Source organism: Vulpes lagopus, chromosome 4 (genome assembly GCF_018345385.1).
Source record: "Vulpes lagopus strain Blue_001 chromosome 4, ASM1834538v1, whole genome shotgun sequence".
Lineage (NCBI taxonomy): Eukaryota > Metazoa > Chordata > Mammalia > Carnivora > Canidae > Vulpes > Vulpes lagopus.
This window is the reverse complement of record NC_054827.1, coordinates 33616113-33640684: the sequence shown is the minus strand read 5'-3', so window position 1 is coordinate 33640684 and position 24572 is coordinate 33616113. Positions and strand designations below refer to the sequence as shown.

Here is a 24572-nt window from a genome sequence, read left to right as displayed (position 1 = left end):
TGGTTCAAAAGTAGATTTGAAGAGACATAAGAATCAGCGGACTCAAGAATAGAATAATTGAAATTACTGAGTCTAAGAATCAGAGAGAAAAAAAAGAATTATAAGATACCATTGTGCAGAACAATATATGAATTATGGAAGTCCCTAATAAAGAAGTTTTTTGAAGAAACAATGGCCAAAAACTTCCCAAATTTGATGAAACACATGAAACTATAAATCCTGGAAGCTCAACAACAATAAGAAGGATAAATTCAAAGGGCATCACATCAATTACACTTTATAATCAAAGACATTACAACCAAACTATCAAAGTTAAGACAAATATAGAATATTGAAAGCAGCAAGAGAGAAGTAATAATAAATTATCAGTCAATTTTTCATCAGAAATCTCAGACACCAGGGACAACTGTGTTGCTCAGTCAGTTAAGTATTGGACTCTTGATTTCAGCTCAGGTCATGGCCTCAGGGTTGTGAGATGAAGACCCGGATCAGGCTCCACATTAAATGTGGAGTCTGCTTAAGATTGTCTCATTGCTCCTTTCCCTATTCCCTCTGTGTCTCTCTCGAAAAGAAGAGGAGAGGAGAGGAGAGGAGAGGAGAGGAGAGAGAAGAGGAGAATAGAAAAGAGAAGAGAAGAGAAGAGAAGAGAAGAGAAGAGAAGAGAAGAGAAGAGAAGAGAAGAGAAGAGAAGAGAAGAGAAGAGAAGAGAAGAGAAGAGAAGGGGAGGGGAGGGGAGGGGAGGGGAGGGGAGGGGAGGGAAAGAAGAGAAGAGAGAGAGAGAAGAAGAGGAGAAGAGAAGAGAAGAGAAGAGAAGAGAAGAGAAGAGAAGAGAAGAGAAGAGAAGAGAAGAGAAGAGGAGAGGAGAGAAGAGAAGAGAAGAGAGAGAAGAGAAAGAAGAGAAGAGAAGAGAAGAGAAGAGAAGAGAAGAGAAGAGAAGAGAAGAGAAGAGGAGAAGAGAGAAGAGAGAGAAGAGAAGAGAAGAGAAGAGAAGAGAAGAGAAGAGAAGAGAAGAGAAGAGAAGAGAAGAGAAAAGAGAGAAGAGAAAAAAATGAAAAAAGAAAGAAATCTCAGAGGCCAGAAGACAATGGGATGACATATTTAAAGTGCATTTTGCATTTATGCAAAATGGTACATTCACTTTAGAAGAAATTCTAGCAGTCTCTTACAAAATGGAACAAACTCTTACCATATGATCTAGCAATAATACTCCTTGGTATTTACCCAAAGGAGTCAGAACTTATGCCCACACAAAGACCTGAACATGGATGTTTTTAGCAGTTTGGTTCACCATTTTCAAAACTTGTAAACAACCAAGATATCCTTCAGTAGCTGAGTGAATAAATAAATTGTGGTATATTCAGACAATAGAATTTTATTCAGTGCTGAAAAGAAATGAACTATTAAGTTCATTTATATGAATGAAAAGTATGAAAAGGCATGGAGTAAAGTTAAAAACATATACTAAGGTGAGGAAAATAGTTTGTAATGGCTACATACTCTAATTTTCAATTATATGACATTCTGAAAAAAACAAAACTATGGAGATAGTAAAATAATTAGACATTTCCAAGCATTAGGAAGATGAGAGGGATAAATAAAAATTACTAAGAAACTATTCTAAAGGTAGCAATGGTTTTAATTTACGTCAATTATGTAAAACTAAGAATAAATTGATAGAGATTTGATTTCCAACTTATTAACAATACTAGTAATTTAAAATACATTAAAACAGATATAAAGCAAAAGTAGTCATTTATTGTCATTTCTTAAAAATTTATTCCAATTTTTTATAACCCTTCATTGCTAATATAAATGGACATAAAACAAATAAATCAAAATATACTTACCAAATTCTTTTCAACTACAACATGCATTTCTATATACTGAGAGAACTCAGAAAGTGGCTGAAAAAAACCAAAAATTTTATATCAAAATAGAAGTATTACTTAAATATTTTAATATATATCATTACCTCATGAATTCAGTGTCGCAAAATATACTTTTATATATAAAAAAAGAATTAGATAATATAATCAAAACTTGCTATCATTGAATCATTTTCAGAAATTTTGCCTTTGTCACTTCTTTTGCATTTGATCAAATATTCAATTTACTCAAGAAAAACTTTCCATTACTTCAAGCAATTTCTCATTGGTACTGGGCTATTCATATTATTTTCTCTAAAGAAACTTTTCTATTGACTTTCCATTACAAAATATGTGTGTTTAATTAGCTTAAAAATTCTATTATACTGTAGTGTGTGGTCCTCTTTTTTTTTCTATACCCCGAAGGAGTGAGGACACATCTCTATCTAAAAGAATGGGATATCATTTGAAGGATAAAGTAATTTTTGTATAATTTACTTCAGAAAAACGTTAGCCAAATAATTTTTTTAAAAAAATGTTCGCCAACAAATAATTAAAATGACAAACTTTCTTAAATCAGATCACAGATATTTCAAGATGTATATTCTGAGTATGATGTGATCCACTTAGATCATAGTAGTTAAATTAGGCATAAATGTGAAGCCTAACAGTATTTCAAATCTTGCTTATCATTTATTATGTGACTTAGATTGTTTTCCCAAAATGAGGACAAAGTAATAATTGTTATAATTACTATTAATAAAATGTTACTTTTATTCTCATTATTTTTCATGAAGGAGGAACACACATGTGAGACAGATGCTGCAAGCACTTTGAGACTATAAGTGTGGAAAATTCAAAATATTTTGTTACTAAAATAGCATATCGTCTATATGCACTGAAAAATATTTGGAAGCAGAAAAGGATAATCAAATATCAGAAATTCAGGAAAATTTTGTCATGTTTATTTTAGTGTCTGCATTTTTTCTTCTTTACACTGATATTTAATCCTTTGAAAGTTCAAAACCATTGCATTTTAAACTGTTTTTCTTTAACATATAATGAGAATAATTAAGGAGGGAACAACAAATCTGGGGATTTAATAAAGATGAAAAGAGTGATGATTTTAGTAATTTAAAGGAAAAAGAAAAGTTGAGAAAGGTCAGATAGAAAACTTTAGGATTGATTACTCATTTTCCCCCCACTTTAAAATTCTCTTTCTTAGCCCAACTTTTGGAGATTTGAGGGTTTCATTTAAAAAATGCTGATGAAATCCCCTTATGGTCTACTGCTTTCTTGTCATTTCTTCCAAAATTAAGCACTAAATTTTGCATAACAGTCTTGCATATAGGATTCTATCCTTTTATTAAAGTCCCTAAACAAGAAAATAACACTATTTTACTGGAGGATAAAAATAAAATAAACATTTAAATTAATTGAGAAAAATAATGTATTAATGGATTGAGAGATTCAAATCTGTTTTTGTTTTGTTTTGTTTTGTTTTAATGAATATTAGTGTTGCTTAACATTCCCTGAAGTAATTTTTGATCATTGTCATACTTGAGATTGGGATTGGTAATATTCAGTTAATAATAATTTATTCATTTACTGAACAATAAGCTTGTATGCAGAAAAAATACACAGTTCATCCTAAACAAATAAAAATTTAAGACAAAAATGCATAAAATAATGCCAGGAATTGTGTGTGTTGGAAAAATGAGTAGATATTTGATTTCAAAAGACCTCTAAAGCCATTTTATTTAATAAGAGAAAGTAGCCATATACAGAGACAATTTGCTTAGATATGTGTTATATAAAGATATCTCCAAATGCAGGAAACTTTGCTTTAGTCAAGTAAATGCTAAAGAATTGTATCTAAGCAAGAAAATCACATAACACTACCTGATGATCTAATTGCAACATGGATACGTTAAAGATTAAGTTTAAAAATTGTCAAAGGTCATTAATACAAATATTCAGGGAGTAAGATGGGACATGAAGGTAAGTGATGATAGATACATAAATGATAGATAGATATAGGTAGATAGATAAGTAGGTAGATAGATAATGTGTGTTTGTATATTTTATCTTGGGATTACTCAGAAAAAAAACTTGAAAGAGAGTGGAAGATCTGTAAATCACAGTAGATAAATCAATGGAAAAATACATGACAAAAAAATGAAAACCTGAGATATAACATGAAAAATATCAGTATCTAAAATGTGAATGCATAAGGAAAAGTCAGAAAAAGTGGGATAGAATGGAAAACTGGAGAGTTTTATCAGGGAGTAAAGTGAGTAAAAAGTTCTAGAGAGTTTTTATTTTATTTCACCATCAATATCAAACTTAATGGCAATGAACTGAATCCTTTCCTCCTAAGATTGGAAAAAGACAAAGATATCTCTTCTCACTAATTCAACATTATACCTGAGGTGCTAACCAGGGCAATTTGGCAATGAAAAATAAATGGAAGGCATCTTAATTGCAAAAGAAGAAGTTTGCAATAAAAATTAAGTGTGCAATAGTATTTCAATAAAAAATGTAGAGATAAATTTCACAAAAGAAGTTTTGATGACAACTTGAAGACTAAACTGTATAAAACATTGCAAAAGAAATTAAAACCTAATAGCCAAAGGCTACGCAATGTTCACGGATAGAAAGAGTTAATATTGTTAAATGGCAATATTTCCCAGAGAAATCTACAAAATCAACAAAATCCCATCTGGCTTTTTAAGGGAATTAAAATAAATAAAATTTAAAGTTATTTGGAAATGAATACTACCCAAAGTAGCCAAACAGTTTCATAAAAGAGCATCCCTGAAGAGTGTACATCTACTAATTCCAAAGCATACTTCAAAGGTATAGTGGTTAAAAAAAAAATAAAATGTGGTTCTGGTATATGAATAGACATAAAGATCAATGAAACATAACTGCAAGTGCAGAAATAATTCCTTTGGGTGAAAAAAAAATATGAAAATTCAGTGGAACAACGTATATTTTTTTTCACTAAAAAATATTTTGGGAAAACTAGATTCCAAATAAAAAATGATGAAATTAGAACTCTATCTCATTCCATACAAAAAATTGACTTAAAATGTATCATATATTAAAATGTAAGAGATTGAATAATAAAAGTTTTAGAAGAAATATAGTAATGATTTTTCTAACTCTGGTGTGGTGGATAGTTTTATCTGTCAACTTGATTGGGCTACAATGCCCTGATTTGTAGTTTGACATTATTCTAGATGTTTCTGTGAAGATAGTTTTGAAGATAAACATTTTTATTGGGGGACTTTGAGTAAAGCAGATTACGCTTCAAAATGATTGGACCTCATCCAATCATACATATATATATACATGCATTTTGTTGGTTATGTTTCTCTGTAGAAATGTCTGCCCTAAAGAAATCCATAACTACTGTATTTGCTGAGCTGAGATTGTTGAAAACAAAACTCAATCTCATTTATATGAATGGATGAAATATTATGCAAATTGAATTTCCAATGTTACATGTGTCTACTATTAAAATGTGGACATAATTGGGAAGAAACAAGATTTTGAAAATTGGAATAAAAACATATGGGAAGACTCTGATGAAGCTCGAGTTCACTGAACTCCTAAATTCTGATGAATCTTCTTTTCTAGTAGAAGCAAGCTCTCCATTCCTGTATAAGAAGATTAACCCTGTCTTTCTTGAGGAAAATGTAATGGCCTATCATGAGGCAGTCGCCTTTAAAGATGCTGGTGACTCTCTTCAGGACCCTAGATATGTATCTTCAATATTTATGTGAATTGCTTTTGTGTTAATTATATCAAAATTTTGGCATAATAAATATGGAGAAAGGAGCGCATCTGCAGACAATAAAGATCTAGATCACAAGAAAACATGCTACTAACAGTGGAAAATGCCAGGTTGTAGTTCTAAAAAATTGAATACTAGTTTTAAGGCTTACAATAGAGGTCATGAAGTTTCTGGTATATCTATCTATCTATCTATCCAGTCTGTAATGTATGTTAATGTAAATAATTTGTACATTAGAAAAATACATTGTTTATATTGCTGCATAGTAATCATATAGTTTACTCAATCACCTACCTCTATACTTTGTATTTTATGGGACATTTCTCTTGACTCAATATCCTTCTCAGCATATAAAGAAACACCTTTATTCTTATGTTTTACTTGATAAACCACATGTTCAAAACCGATTGAAGGCTCCAAGGGCTCAATACCATAACTTACATTTTCAAACTGTAGTAAGCCCCTACAAATATCAAAAAATAAGTAAATAAATAAAATAATGCATTTTTAAAGTCAATACAATAAATAAATAAGAAAATGACAGTGAATGAGTTTAATAGTATGTAGATTTTTTTGAGTCAGTCTTAGATGGTAAAGTAGGAAAGAGTTACTGAATGTCCACAAACTCACTAAGTGGCAAGAATTGGAACATAATTGGTATGCACTTAGCCATTAATATTTTATAGTTTACAAATATATCAAAAATCTCAATTCAAGACTGAGTAGGAGACATAACAAGAATTTGCATACTATGCTTTTCCACTGACAGTTTTCTACAATAAGCCATGCCTCACTTTAAAACTCCTGAATATAATTTTTAAGAATTTAAAAATTTGGGAGGCCCTTGGGTGGCTCAGTCTGTTAAGCAATTGACTCTTGGTTTTCGATCAGGTCATGGTCTCAGGGTCATGAGATGGAGCCCCCTGTGGCAGGCTTCATGTTCAGCCTTCTCCCTCTGCTCCTCCCCACTTCTGCTCTCTCTCTTAAAAAAACAAAACAAAACAAAAACAAAAAAAACTAAAAATTTCTAAAACACGGTTCTACTTTGTAATCATAAAATTATATAACGAACCTGAGTCCAGAACATGTGCTAACGATGACCATAGAATTTGGATAACCTTCAATATACCCTTGGTAGTAGCAAAAATTCTGAAAAATAAAGATACCTCTATTAACATAATTCATTAGAACAATTCATATTAAAGGAAATATTTTCAAATATTTAAAACATATATGTTTATTTGCATATATGTGTCAAATACTCATTATTTCCAAAATAGATTTATAAGATTATTGCATGAGCATTTGGTTCAATTATCCAAAAATTTTCCTGTTATAAATTACACGTGACATTTGCAGTCACTAGGGTCAAAGTAAAAATCATCAAAAACTTTTTTTCCACACTCTCTTGACTTAATTTTGCAGGATAGAGGTTAAAAAATTGAATCCAAAAGATAATTTGTTCTTTTCAGAATTACTTGAGTACAACGGCCAACTAACTTGCATTAACTCTCACTGATAATAAAGCAGAAAGGTAAAGGAGGGGGACAGGGAACCCTCACTAGAAAGAAAACTGCATTTTTTTAAGATTTGCATTTGTAATGGTTTTCACTTGAGGGCACTCCTCAAGTCAGGTCAGCATAATATTTCAACAAGAAAACCCAAATTATTGACCAGAGTTTGAAAGTGTCTAGAAAATGAGATGTGATATTCAAGAAAGGAGGAGGCACAGAATCAGGCTTTAAAAATGTGTGCTATTGGGATCCCTGGGTGGCGCAGCGGTTTGGCGCCTGCCTTTGGCCCAGGGCGCGATCCTGGAGACCCAGGATCGAATCCCACATCAGGCTCCCGGTGCATGGAGCCTGCTTCTCCCTCTGCCTATGTCTCTGCCTCTCTCTCTCTCTCTCTCTCTCTCTCTGTGACTATCATAAATAAATTTAAAAAAAAAATTTAAATTTAAATGTGTGCTATTAACTCAGGTGTAGGTTTTTTACTTACAACTAAATTGACACTATATGAAAATAGTTTAGTAGAAACTAAAACCAAAAAAACTGGAAGAACTAAGAAGATATTTTTGGTTGTCTCCAAACTCAAGAGTAGAGTTTGGAAACTGGTTCCCGTCTAGTTATTTGTCTGCAATAGCAAGAATAAAAAAAAAAAAAAAAAAGTCACAAGCTCCAATGTATCATTGAATATGGCTAGTATATGATTTTAAAATATTGTATATATGAATAAAAGAAAAATGTGGCCCCTAGTCAAGAGAACAATCCAAAAGAGAGCTGACCCTGAAATAAGTCAGGATTTTGGAATTAGTAGAGGAAAAAAAAAGGCATTAAATCAGTATTAAAAATGTGATCAAGAATATAAAGGAAAGTTGAGAACAATAAGCAAATTCAGCAAAGAAATAAACGTTATACAAATGTCAACTCTAAATTTTAGAACAAAAAATATATTTAAAATGAAATGTACAGGATAGGTTTTTTAAAGAAATAAACGTTATACAAATGCCAACTCTAAATTTTAGAACAAAAAATATATTTAAAATGAAATGTACAGGATAGGTTTTACTGCACATTGAAGAAGATTTAAAAAAAGAGTATGGATCTATAAGATATTATCAAATCTGAAAGAAAACTGAGAAAAAAAAGGGACTTTAAAAATTAAATATAGTTGCAGCAACCAGTAAGGCTATATTATCTAACATATGCTTAATTGGAGTTTCTGAGAAATGGAAAGAAAAAAATAGGTAGAAAAATATTGAAGAGCTAATGGCCAACACTTCCCTAAATTCAGTGAAAAACTACAATTACAGATTGAGAGACTGAATATACAACTGGACAAAGGCCAGACCAAATATTAAAAATAGTCCTTCAGTAACCTGTCCAGAAAACCAATCCCATTGTTGACAATAAATAGCCCAGAAAGCCAGCCCACTGCAAATCAGATTTCATATTGCTATCTCCAGTAATAATCCAGGAAGCTGAACAATAACTTATATAACAGTCACCCCCAGATAATCAAGACTTGATTAAAAACTATCAGCTTACCTAGTTTTTTGTCTCTCCTTCCAATTTAGGACCAAGCAGAGAAAGTTAAATATGTACTCCTAAACATAAAACATAAAATACTTCACCATTTCTAGTTAGCCTACACCTTCCTCAGGCCAACAACCTCTAATCAGGGATTCATGAAGCTTTCCCTTTTTTCTATCATATAAATGAGATAGGGACAGACAGATAGGCAGGGAAAGATAAGAGAAAGGCCCCAGATTCAGGTTCCCATAAATCCCAAGGACACTGAGATGCAATAAAAACAGAGATAAGGAAGTAAATCTGGCCCCCTGGCCCCAAAATGCTAGGGAATATCTTCCTTTGAGATCTACCAAGTAATCACCAAGACTCAAAACAATCATATGTCATTCATTCAAAATGGCTCAAGAAATCCCAAGTCCATCAACTCTCTAATGAGGTTTTCTATAAGAGGCAAGCTGAAAAAGCCCTCAGTGGCAACCCTGTCAGGATCCCTTTCACTTCTGAGAGCTTTCTCTATATCTTTGCTTGATAAACTTCTATTGCTTTACTCCTCTCATTTCTCCATGAGATTCATTTTTTGACTCTGTAAGACAAGAGCCAAGTTCTCCCACTTCATAAACCTTTCCTACTTTCCTCCTGCTTTTGAGTGTCTGCCAAGATTCAGCTCTCTCACTCTGGCAAGCTTTGAATAAGTAGCCTTCACTTATTCTCATTGTTTGGTTTTGCTTATTTCCACAAGATCTAAGGAACTCATTAGGATTAAAAAAAAAAAAAAAGCAAGCAGTAGAAACTACTTATGAAAGTGACCAGATATTGGATTTAATAGGAAAAAAACTTAAAGGAGACATTATAATTATGTTCAAAGAATTATTGAAGGAAACTATGATTTAAAAATAGATGTATGATAATATCATATCCAATAGAGACTATCAATAAAAGGTAGAGATTGTCAGAAAAAGTAAAAAACAAGACAAATCTATAATCTGTCAACATGTACCATGCTTTAAATTCAAAGATACAAATAGATGGAGAATAAAAGAATGAAAAAAGATGTATCATGAAATAGCATCCCCAAGCAAATCAGATAAAATAGACTTAAAAAATTTTTTTTACTAGAAATGAAGAGTAACATTCTAGAATTATTAAAGTTTCAACACATCAGGAAGATATAACACTTTTAACACATGTGCACCAAATAACAGAACACCAAATTGCACAAAGCAAAAAACTAGGTAAAATTAAAAGCAGAAATAGACAATTCAACAATCATAGTTGGAGACTTCTTTTCTTTTTCTATTCACATTCAGTAATGGATAGAACAACTAGGCAGAAGATCAACAAGGAGATATAAAGCTTGAAAACAGCATAAATCAATGAAGCCTAGCAGACATCTGTTAAACACTCCACCAAATAACAATAACAACAGAATATATTCTTCTTATGTATACACAGAACATTTTCTAGGATAGACTATATGCTAGGCCATAAAAAAGTCTCATTTAAAAGTATACAAATAATAAAAATATGTTTCTAAAATAGCATGAAATTCAAACTCGTTTACACAAAAATTTGGAAAAACTCACAAATATGTGGAAATGAATAACCTACTATGGGTCAAAGAACAAATAAACCTGAACCCAGAAAATACTTAAAAGTAAGTTAAAATGAAGGTATACCATACTAAAAAGTATGGTAGGTAGTTAAATTAGAGATAAATTTATGTGGATAAGCGCATATATTAAGAAAGAAGAAAATCTTTTCTTTTTTTTAAAGATTTTATTTATTCATTAGACAGAGAGAGAGAGAGGCAGAGACATAGGCCAAGGAAGAAGCAGGCTGTCTGTGAGGAGCCTGATGCGGGACTCAACCCCAGAACCCTGAAATCACAACCTAAGCCAAAGGCAGATGTTCAACCCTGAGCCACCCAGGTGCCCAGGAAAGAAGAAAATCTTAAATTAATATCCTAACCACCCACCTAGGACATGGGGGAAAAAAAAAAGAAAAGAAACTAAATCTACATCAAACAGAAGAAAGGAAATAATAAAGATTAGAGTAAATAAATAAATAAGAACAGATAAAAAATAAATCAATAAAACCAAAATGTGACTCTTTAAAAAAATTAAAATGACAAATCTTTATAACAGCCTGAGTTTGATACAGAAACTTATTTCTCAACAAATTAAGTGCATTAATGGGTTTATGTGCTTGAGATTAACATAAACTTTACCATATAACTCTATCAGTTGAAAGCAGCTCGTCTGGTTGGAAGATACCCTAGGTTCCTTAATAGTCATATACCATGCCAGTTGGTACTCTAAAAGGCTAGGGTTATATTTGAACCAGAGATCATTATATGGTATGGTTTTCTGATAGAATATGTGAGTTCAGGAATTAGTGTTGAGGTGGGAATGTCTCCTCTCACGATTATACCTAATAATCTTTTAGAATTTTTGCATTCCATCTCAGTAAGGAAATTTGTCCTTACATAAAATAGTACATAACAGGGACATAAAAACAGTGCTACTAATTTGGAAGATGAAAACTTCCAACTGGATGTGTTCAGATTCTTATATCACTAAACAAAGGCTAATCTAGTAGTTGGAGTGACTGACTCTGAATATCAAAGGGAAATCGGTTATCTTTACCAATAAAAGCAAGAAGGGCTAAGACTTGAACCCAGCTGATTATTACAGCAACCAAAAGAAAGTATAATTAAAGATGCAAGCCCTTTGGGAATAAAGATTTACTCTATTCTGCTTGGTTAATATCCATAACAAGCTAAGGTTCTGGGTGAAAGCAATGGGAACAAGGAATAGGTAGTAGGGAGGAAAAGCCGTAGACAGCAATTATAACTTAATACAGAAATCAAGAAAATAGTGGCTTTGCATATTTTCTCTTTTTTTCTTATATGTATACATATGTGTTTATTTGTATGAGCTAACCATTTTCTTTTTCCTTCTTCCTATTAGTGGTTTATCTACAAGTTGTTGAAAGTTAACTTCACAATTTAATCTCTAGTTATCATAGCATTAATTAACGATCACAATGGCTCTTGTGATTCTTTTTCTCCTCAATTGAAGGGAAGAGTGGGAATTTCTTCACTCTTAAAAAGGGTAGCTGAATCTTGTTAAATAGAAATATAGGGTAAATATGTTGTTTTACCAGAGTTCAAATGTGTGCAAATGAAGCCTGACTAGTCAAAGTTGTAGACATTATCAATTATTGATGTATTGACACTCAGCTTCTAATAAATCTTTTATCCACTTTGTGCAAGTAAATCTAGGCTCCTAAATTATTTTTTCCTTTGCCAAGAGGCACTGAAGATTTGCCAGAAGAGCATGTAAGAGAGCATGAGAAGAGAGCTTTGTTTCCTGGTTCCAGTGTGCTGGTTTGGAAAGCTCCTGTAAGTGTACCGCTCATTGTACCACCAGGATCCCTCAGTACTTGATGATTCTCCAGTACACAGATCCTTTAGTGCATGATGGTCACTAGCATCCATCAACCAGTAGTTTCCTCTCATGATTCAAATCCCTTTCCTTTTGTAGCAGAGTAGTTTTGTGAGATACTGCTTGGTGAACAGCTTTCCTGACTACCCTAAACAGATTTCCAGAAAGTTCCAAAAAGAAATTCTATGGCAATACCTATTGGTACAGCACCATTGTGGCTTCCTGCTCTTCAGCTTTAAGTGTTCCAAATACATGAGATATTCTTAAATGTATATGAAGAGAGGCACAGTTGTGCCTCTTCTAACAAGGTTTGGATCGCAGCCCTGGGATAACAAGACTGTCTTCTTTATCCCAGTTCTAGGGTTGCTGGCTGCTTCTTGTATCTGGTATTCCAACGTTAATTTTAGAGTTCTCTCTACTTCTTATTTTTTAATCGAGTCTCTGTTGCACTTAATAATTCTTTATGTAACATTTTCCCTGTTTAAGTTACTATATGGTTTCTTTACATTGAACTATAACAGTGTCTTATTTTTTAAAAAAATTTTTTCATTAGCATATCATCATAACAGATTACTTTGCCTTTTTTTTTTTTAATTGTGGGCCCATGTAGAGTTTCAACGGTTTGAATCATAGTTTATAAGATCAAAATAAAATACCTGGACCTTTCCACCAGCTTTTTCTACTTCCTTCCAAAGGTGGTTTATATAATTCAGATTGATAAATTTATAATCTTTTGGAATAATCAGTAAGTTATATCAGCATTATAAACATTTGGAAAAGTTATAAATAAATAAATAAGTAAAAAAATCATTTTTAAGTAAGTATATGATAGAATTTTCATGGAGGAATCAAAAACATTATTATTATTATTATTAATCAATTTCCTTCTTTGGTTTTTTCTATTTTTATCATTGCCATTTCTTGCACTGTTTTCCTTTATCACATCTTGTTTAATGTTCTTTTTGCGGGGATCCCTGGGTGGCGCAGCGGTTTAGCGCCTGCCTTTGGCCCAGGGCGCGATCCTGGAGACCCGGGATCGAATCCCACGTCGGGCTCCCGGTGCATGGAGTCTGCTTCTCTCTCTCTCTCTTTCTCTCTGTGTGTGACTATCATAAATAAATAAAAATTTAAAAAAAAATGTTCTTTTTGCACTAAAAAGAATGTGTATACTGTTGCTACTCTGTGTTATCTCCTATAAATGTTGATTAGATGAAGATGATTGATAGTTCATCTCAAGATCCATCAGATTTGCTATTTGTTTCCTCTTCATCTATTAATTATTGAGAAAATATTTACATCTTCAATTATTTTAATAATTTATATATTTCTCCTTTCATTTTTGTCAATTTCTGCCTCATGTAATTTGAGATCTATTTTTATGTGCATACAAATTTTGAATTGTTATGCTATCCTGGTGATTTTACCTTTTAATAACATGATGAATATTTATTTGTTCTAGAGAAATTGTAAAGTCCACATTCATGAATGGCTTATACTTGTAAGCTCTAGGCAATAAATAAATTCTTTCTATGTCTAATGGACTAATCTGTTCTTTTGTAGCTAAGTCTGTATTTTCCAAGATAATATGACTTTGAGGGATGAAAATCACTTGTAGATTTTATTAAAAACAAATTTACCTACATTTTTAGGCTAATTCAATAAACTTTCCTGATTTTCCCTGCACTAGAAATAGGCCTGCAGTTTTGGCAAATATCAGTTATCTATGTGGAACCATATATGTATTACATTAGAAGCCAGCATTAACAACCTACTTCATTCAGGTTTTCAATAAAGTAGTCTTTGCTTTGTTTTTTAAATTATACATTTATCTCTCATGGTCACCTCCTGGGATTAGGGGCAGAGGTAGGTGCTAGGAATGGCAGAATTACATAAAATTCCGGTATGGGATATTGTAGCTCTGGTGTCTCTTTGTCCCACTGGTTCCAACTCTGTCTCTCTCTCACACATACGCACATACATGCTTTTATGCCACACACACGTATCATACATTTATGTGTGTGTATGTGTGTATAGCGTTGACAGCACATAGTATTTATGTATTTCTGTAGATGACTCACGTAAAATTTAAACCAACTCACCATATCTATTATTTCTTCTGTTAAAAGCTTAGTTTAAACAAAAATGCTTTAATTTCAAAGTACTGGTTGATTCACTACACAGAAATCAGGAATACAAACAGAAAAAAAGCAATAAGAATTGGTAGGGCAGTGAGAAAGAAAAAAGAAAAACAGTATATCAGACATGGGTCATCCTAGCAATTCTATGCACATTTCTTGATTATTTTTACAACAAAGCAAAGACACTATTAAACAAAGCTTCAACTGTTCCAAATACATGAGATATTCTTAAATGTATATGAAATTCCATGTATATTTATTTAGTCCTTGAACATGTTAGACAAGTCTTTGGACTCTCCTTCTCTTCCCAGATTTACCTTTCTTGATTCAAATTGTGTTTTTTTTTTTTTTTTCATTTTAAGTATTACATGGTATTTTCAACCTTACTGCTACCTGTACTTAAGCACATACATCATCATGAAATAATAGCTTAAAGAAATCACAATCCTTTTTGGTTCGGTTAACCATCTTTGTAATAAGGGCTAACTTGTGACACGTTGTAAGCAGAAGGTTAGAGGTTCTCAGAAAAAGAAAACGAGACACAGTTTTTGTGACCCAAGGGAAGTCATTTTAGGCTGGCAGGTTTTTTCTGTAATTTATCCCCACCAGCACACTGTATTTGCCCAAGCACACTTCCTGCAGAGCTTCCCTTTCAATCAGAATTATAAAGAAATGCAAAAACCTCAGTATTTAAGGATTTTAAGGGAACAAAAGGAATGCAAAAACTGAATCTCTATCAGGCCCGGAAATAGCCTAAGAATATCAGAGACAATAAATCTGTAGTAAAACTCTCAGAGCTGTTTGAAAAATAAACAAGGCCCTGCATTCTCTACCCATGATAAGAGCCCAAGACTCCATCTCATTTATACTGGCTCTCTGAGCATGCCCCATAGCCTCTTCCCCTTGTCCAATACTTACCTATTTTTCATTATTATGTTAAAATCTCCACACCATGATGAACACAATCTTCATTAACAAGCATAAAAATGTATGTACAGGCATGTTTTCTAAGGACACCTGCACAACTTTATCCCTGCCTTTGCACGTGATGACTAATTTTCCCTCTCTGATTAATCACCCTAAACACAAAATAAAAAGAACCTGCTCCCTCCTGCTTAGGCTTTGGTGCTATTCCCTGTGATCTTGTTTGTTGCAAATAGTTTCCTTTGTGTGACAACCACCCAGTGTAGTCCCTATCTGTAGCTCACCAAGGAGAGAGAACCATCTTAGTTCAGTTACAGCATCATCAAAAGTAAATGTTAACTTCATTTTAAAACAACACATAACTCACAATCCTTTGTTTTCTAATATGTGAACCCTAAGTTACGTGATCATAAGAACTCACATAGTAAAGGTAAAACAGACAGTAAAATCATACCTGAAACTGTTGTTCAAGAGGCTTCATACTTCCTGTGCCATTATATCCATAAACTCTAAAATTATGAGGCAAAAAAGCTCTGTAAAATAAGGATAAAAAGTATTTAATGGGAAGTTTGTTTTCTAAGCTCTTATTTTGAAAATATATTTATTGTATTTATTATAGACAGGAGTAGACAGGGTCAGGGGAGAAATAGAAAGATTACTTTGTTCTAATTTTACTCAAAAATCCTGGTGTCCGGACCTCTCCTCATTCACTTTACCATCACACTGTCCTCTAGGCTGTTTTAATTTTATAATACAATAGGCAAGGGGCGCACCTGGGTGGCTCAGTGGGTTGAGTATTTGCCCAGCCCTATGTTAGGCTCCCTGCTTAGTGGGGAGTCTGCTTCTCCTTCTGTTCCTCACCCTACTCTTGCATGTGCACTCTCTCTCAAATAAGTAAAATCTTAAAGAAAAAAAAAAAAACAGTAATAGGCAACATCCCTTCCTGGGATGTTCTTCAGCATAGTTCATTGTCTTATCTACTTCAAGTCTTTACTTAAATAACAACTTATCAGTGAGGCTTATCTTGGCAAGTTTATTTTAAAAAAGCAACTTTCCTAATTGTCAAAACAGGATTTTCAAACAACACTTCTAACTTTGCTCTCTATTTTGCTTAAGCATTTATCACCTTCTAACATTCTTCCTAATTCATTCATTTTTATTGATGTAGGAAAGATGTTAGGGTTTGAAGCCGACAGCCAAGAAAGAGTTCTTGAGACCTCTTTGGTACAAAAAAAGGTGATTTTATTAAAGCACAAGGTCAGGATCTATGGGTAGAAAGAATTAAACTAGGGTCATGAGGAGTGGCCAATTATATACTTTCAAGTTGAGATGGTATTCAGGGTAGACTTATGTCTCTAAGAAATTCGAAAGCAAGGTTTCCAGGACCTTGAGGGGCTAGCTGTTGTTAGGAAAAGTCCATTTATTACTGTCTAATAAAACCTTAGTCATGATACCCTTCAGATGTATATCAGTAGGTCATATACTTGGGGGATGGCTGCCAATATACATCTTGTGGGGTAGTGATAAAGGAAGTTTCTGAAGGAATTTTTGTATGTTAAAGTAGACTTACAGGATCGGGGGGGGGGGGGGGGGTCGGGCTAATACTACCTTTTGCCCCTAGCAAAGTATTAGTGCCAAAGCAGATGAGTTTCCCAAAGAATGTCACTCTGCCTGTTTCAAGGACTTGTCAGTGGGCTATAGGTAATAAGGAAATTTAATTTTTTCTTTGCCTTTGTTTCCCACATTAATACCATCAATAATCTCATTTGATAACAATATAAACAGAGATTCTTGTTTATTTTGTTTACTAGTGCATCCTAAGCACTTAGAAAAATATCTGTAAAATAGCAAATGGTTACTAAATATTGAACTAATGTGACAAGAATTCAACAGATTAGATGGAGATCTCACATTACAATATATTATTTATAAATATGGGAAGAATATGCCGAAATGGCTCTGTAAATTTTTAAAAGATTTTATTTATTTATTTGACAGAAAGAGAGAAGGCACAAACAGGAGGGGTCACAGAGGAAAAGGAAGAAGCAGGCTCACCATTGAGCAGGAAGCTCATCATGGGGCTCAATCCCAAGACTCCGGGATCATGACCTGAGCCCAAGGCAGATGTTTAACTTACTGGGCCACCCAGGTACCCTTGAAATGGCTCTATAAAGAGAAAGGGTAATTGTAGATATCCCATTTCATTTTCCTAATTTAAGTGTAATATAAAAATCTGTGACTGCCATGGCAGTCTGGATTTGTTGAAGCAAAAGGCCAAAGATCCAAACTACTGACAAGCAGAGCAAGATTTTTTACATTTTTGTCATACCAAAAAAGACTATGACCCACAGTAGAGTGGGGCTTCAAGAAACACACAGATCCTGAGTTGAAGGTCCTATAAAGAGATTTAGCTGGTGGATATGTGGACACCATTTTTTGGCAAAGAAAGAAAAAGCCAAATGTCCATATTTGGGCAAGAAAGCTACTTGGGGATGCCTAGTAACAGGCAGAGCCCCTGATGTCGTGTATCCCTCAAGTGAAAATAATGAACGTTTGAAGTATATCAAATACATAGCTTCTCTCCCTGTAAAATCTTTTGCCAACATTGGAAATTATTCAGAGTGGCCAAGGAGCTAAACTTAAGTTCTCTGAAAATAATAACAAATTTTTTTTCAAAAATGATGATACAGAATCAATAAACTCAATGTAACTCACGTGTAATAAAAGCAAAGAAAAAGCACATCTGATTTGTTTAAAAGGCTAATGAAAACCAAAATAAAATCTTCAAAGCATTAAGACAAAAAAAGAACAAAAGATTTTATCTTCAAAGAAATAGCAGTAAGACTGATAACTACCTTGTCAATAAAAATGAAGAAAATCAGAAGATACTAAAATGACAATTTTAGAAGACTGAAGTTATTTACAAAATGTCATCCTAGAATTTATTCCAGCAAAAAAAGTTAAGAGTAGGGTTAGGTAAAAATGTAACAATGAACACAAACCAATATACTTAAAAACAAAGAGACTTACAACAGAAATGTGGAGAATTCCAGAGATATATAAATTAACTGCACATAGAAATGAAATGTAGGAAGAAATGAAGAGCACCAGACTGAGTAAATTTATTGTTAAAGATAAAAGAATATTGACTGAACAAAAAATAATAATATCTCATTGGGATTGACAAGTATGCAGGATTATAATGGCTAAAAAAAATAATGCCACATGTATTGATATTTAGAAATACAGTAATGTAATATAAATTTGAGTATTTAATGTAATGTAAACTTGAATATGTTTGCTAATAGTAAAACAGAGAAAATTCTACACATTCAAAGATATGAGGGGGAGCTAAGAAGTATTTGGAGAAAAATGTTAGCCGTAAGTTTATAAACTAGAAAATAAAATTGTTGATGAATAATCACTTTAGAATTCACTTGCAGAAGTAATAAAGGTCAAAATAAGCACAAAAAAGTCAAAAGCAAAGCAATAATACAAAAATCATATAATGTAGGGGATGACTGAAGTAAAGGAATTTTTTTTTTACATAAAACTACAATTTTTCAGAAAGGAAAAATTCTCTTTACTAAAATGTCATAAGTGTGAAAACAGAAGGCATAAAATAAAAGAAGTTATTTGAAAAACACATCATGAATTAAAGACTTTTAGGCAAAAAGTTGAAAGAATTCCTAAAAATAGGAACAAAAATGTTAGATTACACATTACTTTTTAAAAAGTATAAATGTCTAACATACTGCTTCACAAAGAAGACAATCCAAGTAGCCAAATGATATATTTTAAAAAGTATTCAGACTTACTTGCATTTAGAGAGATACATATTAAATCACAATAAGATGTCAGTATATAATCAATAGTTATTGAAAAGTTAAACTATCTACCATTATTAATAGAATATGCAATTCAGAGGGGTATATAAATTAGTATAATGTTTCGGGAAATTTGCTTAATAATTATGACAATGCACATAATTTAACAATCCAGTCTATCTTTAGTTATATGTCATAGAACATCTTGTGCACATGTACCAAAGAATATATATATGAATTTTCATATTTGAATATTTGCAATATCTCCATAATAGAAAAAAAAAGCACAATAAAGCAGAATATATTGTTGTATAATCATGAAATTGGATCTTATACAGTAATAAAAATGAATAAACTGAAATTACTTTTAACAACATTGGTAAATCTCACAGGCATTGTTTTGAGTGGCTAAAATAAGCTGTAGAAGAGTACATCATTTAAATTCAAAACAAAGAATAGAAATATATTACTAGGATAATTAAATAAAATCAAGGAAATGATTATCACAATGATCAGAAAGTGGTTACAAATAACAGAGATGGAAAATGATATCCATTTGGCTCTTGGAGGTCAGTCAATGTGTGTTTGATGTCAAAGGGATACAGGAATGTTCACTTCATAATTACTCATTTAACTGCATAAACATATTTCAACAATTAATTAAATAAAGGTAATTAGTAGTGATTTTTATGAAAGAGAGAAGATTCAATCCCCTATTTCCATTTCTACTCTCAACACACAGAAATGACCAATTAACCATACTAATACATTTCTTAATATGTTACTACACATTAAACAATAAAGTGGTTTGACAAAGTATGGCCTATAGGCCAAACCCAGCCCATCACTTTAGTGATATTAGAATATAGCTAGGTCTATCTATTTGCATATTCCCTATGCTGGCTTTTGCAATGGCAGAATTGAGAGGCTACACGAAAGATCAGATGAAGTTCATTCTAAAATGTTTACTATCTGGCCCTTTGCAAAAAGTGTACTGATTCTTGCTTTAAACAGAATGATCAAAAAAGTAAAAGCAAGACTAGTGCTTCAGCTAAAAGAGTAAGCAGGTGACACTACAAATTTGTACGGAATCTGAACCAGAATTGTGTCTTAGGGATGGAGTTTTTAAAAATGCCCTTTAGTCTCTGGCATGAGAACACATTGTGGGCTTTCAAGTAAAGAGCATGGAGCTAGAAATATTCTCAGTAATTTGTAAACAGAAGGAGAAAAAAAATTAATGCCTGCTGTTGGTGGACAACTGGGTCCATGATTGAGATCCACATCGGGCTCCCTGCAAGGAGCCTGCTTCTCCCTCTGTCTGTCTCTGCCTCTCTGTGTCTCTTATGAATAAATAAAATCTTTAAAAAAAAAATGAAAACCCTAAACTACAGCTCATGCAGATGTGGAATGGGTTACAAATGGTCCCATCACTTCTGAAACTCTGAGATAATGAACAATATAAACATTGGAGCCAGATAAATAGACCCACCAGGAATGAAGCAGAAACATCCATAAATCCATTGCTCTACTTACAGTTGCCGCAAAAATCTTCACTATGTAAAAAATATAGTCTGTGTGAAGCACAATAAAATGAGGTTTGCTTTAGTATTATCCTCACTATTCCAATCTAGATCCATTCCCGATTTTGGCAAGAACAATTTTGAGCAATATAATAAAATTGGTGTTCTAATTTTTTTTATATTTGAAGGCCCTGGGGGATTGCCAAGTTTCTGTGACAAGGCACATATTTTTGCTAGCTCTGCACACAGCCAAAACTTCATAGGCTGTTGAGAGTGCAAGTGATAGCGCCCTGTTTGTATATAGACTGTTGGCTAAGCCTGAAGTCAACTATCTGCCAAGACACCCTGAGTGGTGACCCTACAGTGGTCACTGAAGGCTTCATGACTCCACCAGCAGGGATTCCCTGGCCACACTTTATTTTGTTTCCTTTCATCACAGTATTAATCGCTATATTCTCAACTGTTCATATAAAATGAAAGAAAAAAAACCAAAGTTTTACATTTTACTTTGATTAGAGATTTTGTCATATATATAAAGTTGAGTTCTATTTGTGATTACTTTATTGATATTTTGCAACAATATTTTGAATTTTTCTGAGCCAAGATTTATTTGGTGACTTTTATTTTCCAAAAAGCTGGTTTTTCTTTGATTAAGCATTTGTAATTATGTTCTAATTTTATCATGCTAGTCATTGAGAATATGATTACTCTTCAAAAGATTTTGTGTTCTACTATGTGATAGCTTTTAAGTGTACTTTGTATGTAAATAAAAGCATTAATTGTAGGGTATGTAATACTCAATTCATCAATTACATTCTCATTAATTGTATGTTCTGTATCTTTTTTCTTAATATAAAAAAGATAGCTTATGAATAGCAGTATACTCTTAAGCTCTATCTTTTTTTTATATTAGAAAAAAAGTATAGAATATACAGTTCAACTAATGATGACACAGATAGCAAACAGACACATGAAATGATGCTCAATATCACTTATCATCAGGGAAATACAAATTAAAACCACAATGAGATATCACCTCACACCTGTCAAAATGGCTAAAATTAACAATACAGGAAACAACAGATGTTGGCAATGATGTGGAGAAAGAGGAACCCTCAACTGTTGGTGGGAATGCAAGCTGGTGCAGCCATCTGGAAAACAGTATGAAGATTTCTTAAACAGTGAAAAACAGAGCTACCCTATGATCCAGAAATAGCCCTACTAGCTACTTATCAAAGAATACAAAAAACTAATATAAAGGGATACATGAACCCCGATATTTACAGCAGCATTGCCTACTATCACAAAGTTATGGAAATAGCCCAAGTGTCCATCAACTGATAAATGGATAATGAAGAGGTTTTTTATATATATATATATATATATATATATATATACATTGTATATGTGTGTGTGTGTGTATATATAAATATATATATGAACAATGAAATATTACTCAGCCATAACAAAGAATGAAATCTTGCCATTTGCAATAACTTGAGTGGAGCTAAAGTATATTATGCTAAGCAAAATAAGTCAGTCAGAGAAAGACAAATATCACGTGATTTCCCTTATAATGTGGAATTTAAGAAACCAAACAGATTAACATAAGGGAAAAAGAGAGGGAGTCAGGCAAACCATAAAATAGATTTAACTATAGAGAACACACTGATGTTTACCAGAAGGGAGGTGGGTAGGGGATAGGTGAAATAGGTGATAGGGATTAAGGAAGGCACTTGTGATGAGCACCGGGTATTATATGTAAATGATGAATCACTAAATTCTACTCCTGAAATTAATATTATAGAATGTATTAACTGGATTTTAAATAATAATTTGGGGAGAAAACACACAACTTCACAGTTTTAAAAATACATATGTAGAGTTCTGAAATTCTTACTTTTACCATTTAAAAAGTGCCACTACAGTTCTGATTTTTCTTTATTCCATAATATAATGCACCTATTTTTTTCCTCAGTTCATCAGCTGGCATAGGATTGAGTTTGGCTAATCACAATATATATTCTAAGTCCTTAGTACATTCTGACAGGATATGCTAAGTAATTTTTTTTCAGTTAGTAATTTTCTTTTAATTATCACTATTCTTTCCACCCTAAAATTCATGATGTTCTTTTCAAATATAGCTGAATATTAGGGATTCAAAAACAAGGCATATTTATGTTCTGATAAAATAAAAATAAAAACTAATGTTTCATGAAATCCCTGGATAGCCAAATAAAAATCTGGTGCTACTGAGAAGGAAGAAGATGGGAGTATACACTACAGGTCCAACTTCTAGATATTTATTGTATAAACTGGAAGTTTTTTAAGGCATAAGAGAAAAATGAATAGCCAGTTACTAGGAACATCTGAAAATGCAAAATAACTACATTCTGGATTGATTATAAACAACAATTAGAATAAATACAGGTGATAAAATAATGTAGATCACCTACTTTTGCATTAAGTTCACCGTGTATGTTTTCCCTTCAATTATAATGTTGTAGGACACCTGGCAGGAGAGTATATTAAAAAAGCAAAGAAAAGTGAGAAGAATGTTATTTTATATTAATGATAATTACATTCAAAGCACATTAATACAATAAAAAGAGGAAAATTTATAATTTAATGTTGCTTTATTTCAACGAAATTTGATATTTAAATATTGGCTTTCATAATAAAAATAGATGGAAGAATATGATTTGTGCCATTTCTTGTTAATTTTTAAATGAAGCTAACAAAACATTTGACTCTGAAAGATTGGTTTTTTATCCAATAATCACATTAGCTTAATAAAGAATGAGACCACTGCAAAACTTATGCTAAATTATTCAATACAAGATTTATATAGAAGAGCAAAGATTCAACAGCATATGGAGTATAGTATTTGCAGATTTTATAAAATTAATTCCATTTTTGGATCAAAACTCATTGATCTATTTTATTAATAGTAAGATTAAGAAATGATGTCTCTTAAATGGGCAATTTAGTCTTAATACATCAATTTGGGTAGCTTTGACATCTTTACATCATTAGGTCTTCCAATCAAACAGCATGAGATATACTCCATTTATTTAAGTCTTTAATTTTTTTCGTGTTTTATTGTCTTAAGGGAGGAAGTCTTGCTTATCTTTGTTAGATTTATTAAGATTTTGATTTTTATGTAGTGTAGATTTTCTTTTTAAAAGTTTCATTTTATATTTTTGTTTTGCACAAGGCATTTGATCTTCTCTATAAGCCACAATTGATTATTATTTTTAATTATTACATACTTTGGGCATATAAACATTACAGCAAATTACTTTAAATGCCTTGTCACCAATGTCTATGTTAAAAAATAAAAACATTGCAAGTATTTGAAAACAATTTTAAGTGCTCTCTCATCCCATGGTTAACTCTCTTTATTGCACTCCAGGTAGCCAACATCCTGAATTTTGTGTTTATCATTCCCATGCATATTTTTATATTTGTACTAATTATGGATGTTTAATTTTTTGCATAAACTTTAGCCCTGCATAAATATAATACTTCTAAAAGTTACATATTTCATTGCTGGATTTCATTTGCTTGAAACAATCTCATACAAAAAACACTATGCAAACATTTGCTATCATCATTGTCATCAATATATGTAGCTTAAAAAATTTTTTTTTCTGATGTTATAGTATGCCATTTTCTGAATATAGCACAGTTGTTTCATCTATGCGGTTGATGGATCTTGTTTCACTATTTTAGGAAATGCCCCAATTAATAATGTTAAACATATCTCTTTGTGAATATTCCTCAGATATATATTAAACTAAACCTATGAAAGAACTTCTTTTATTAAAAAGTACTTTTGCAACTTCACCTGAAGTTTAAAATTAATCTGCAAATTTGTTGTACCAATGTAGAGACACAAAATGTGAATAATATTATCCATCTCCTCTAATTGCATTTTTTGTTATTTAACTTTTGCCATTGATGATGTTTAATAGTAACCTATTGTATTTCACTTGACAATTACTGATAAATTTTC

At 32.2% G+C, this 24572-nt stretch overlaps 1 protein-coding gene across 1 annotated transcript in view; it reads right to left on the bottom strand.

Annotated features, from left to right (window-relative positions):
* ADAM2 (ADAM metallopeptidase domain 2) overlaps nt 1–24572 on the bottom strand; it is a 145127-nt gene that overhangs the window by 98225 nt on the left and 22330 nt on the right. Inside the window, exons 4-8 of the mRNA XM_041751306.1 lie at nt 23011–23066; nt 15662–15740; nt 6740–6816; nt 5962–6130; nt 1848–1904 (exon numbers count right to left, since the gene is read on the bottom strand). Of these exons, the coding sequence (XP_041607240.1) occupies nt 1848–1904; nt 5962–6130; nt 6740–6816; nt 15662–15740; nt 23011–23066 (438 nt within the window). The remainder of the gene's footprint in view (nt 1–1847; nt 1905–5961; nt 6131–6739; nt 6817–15661; nt 15741–23010; nt 23067–24572) is intronic.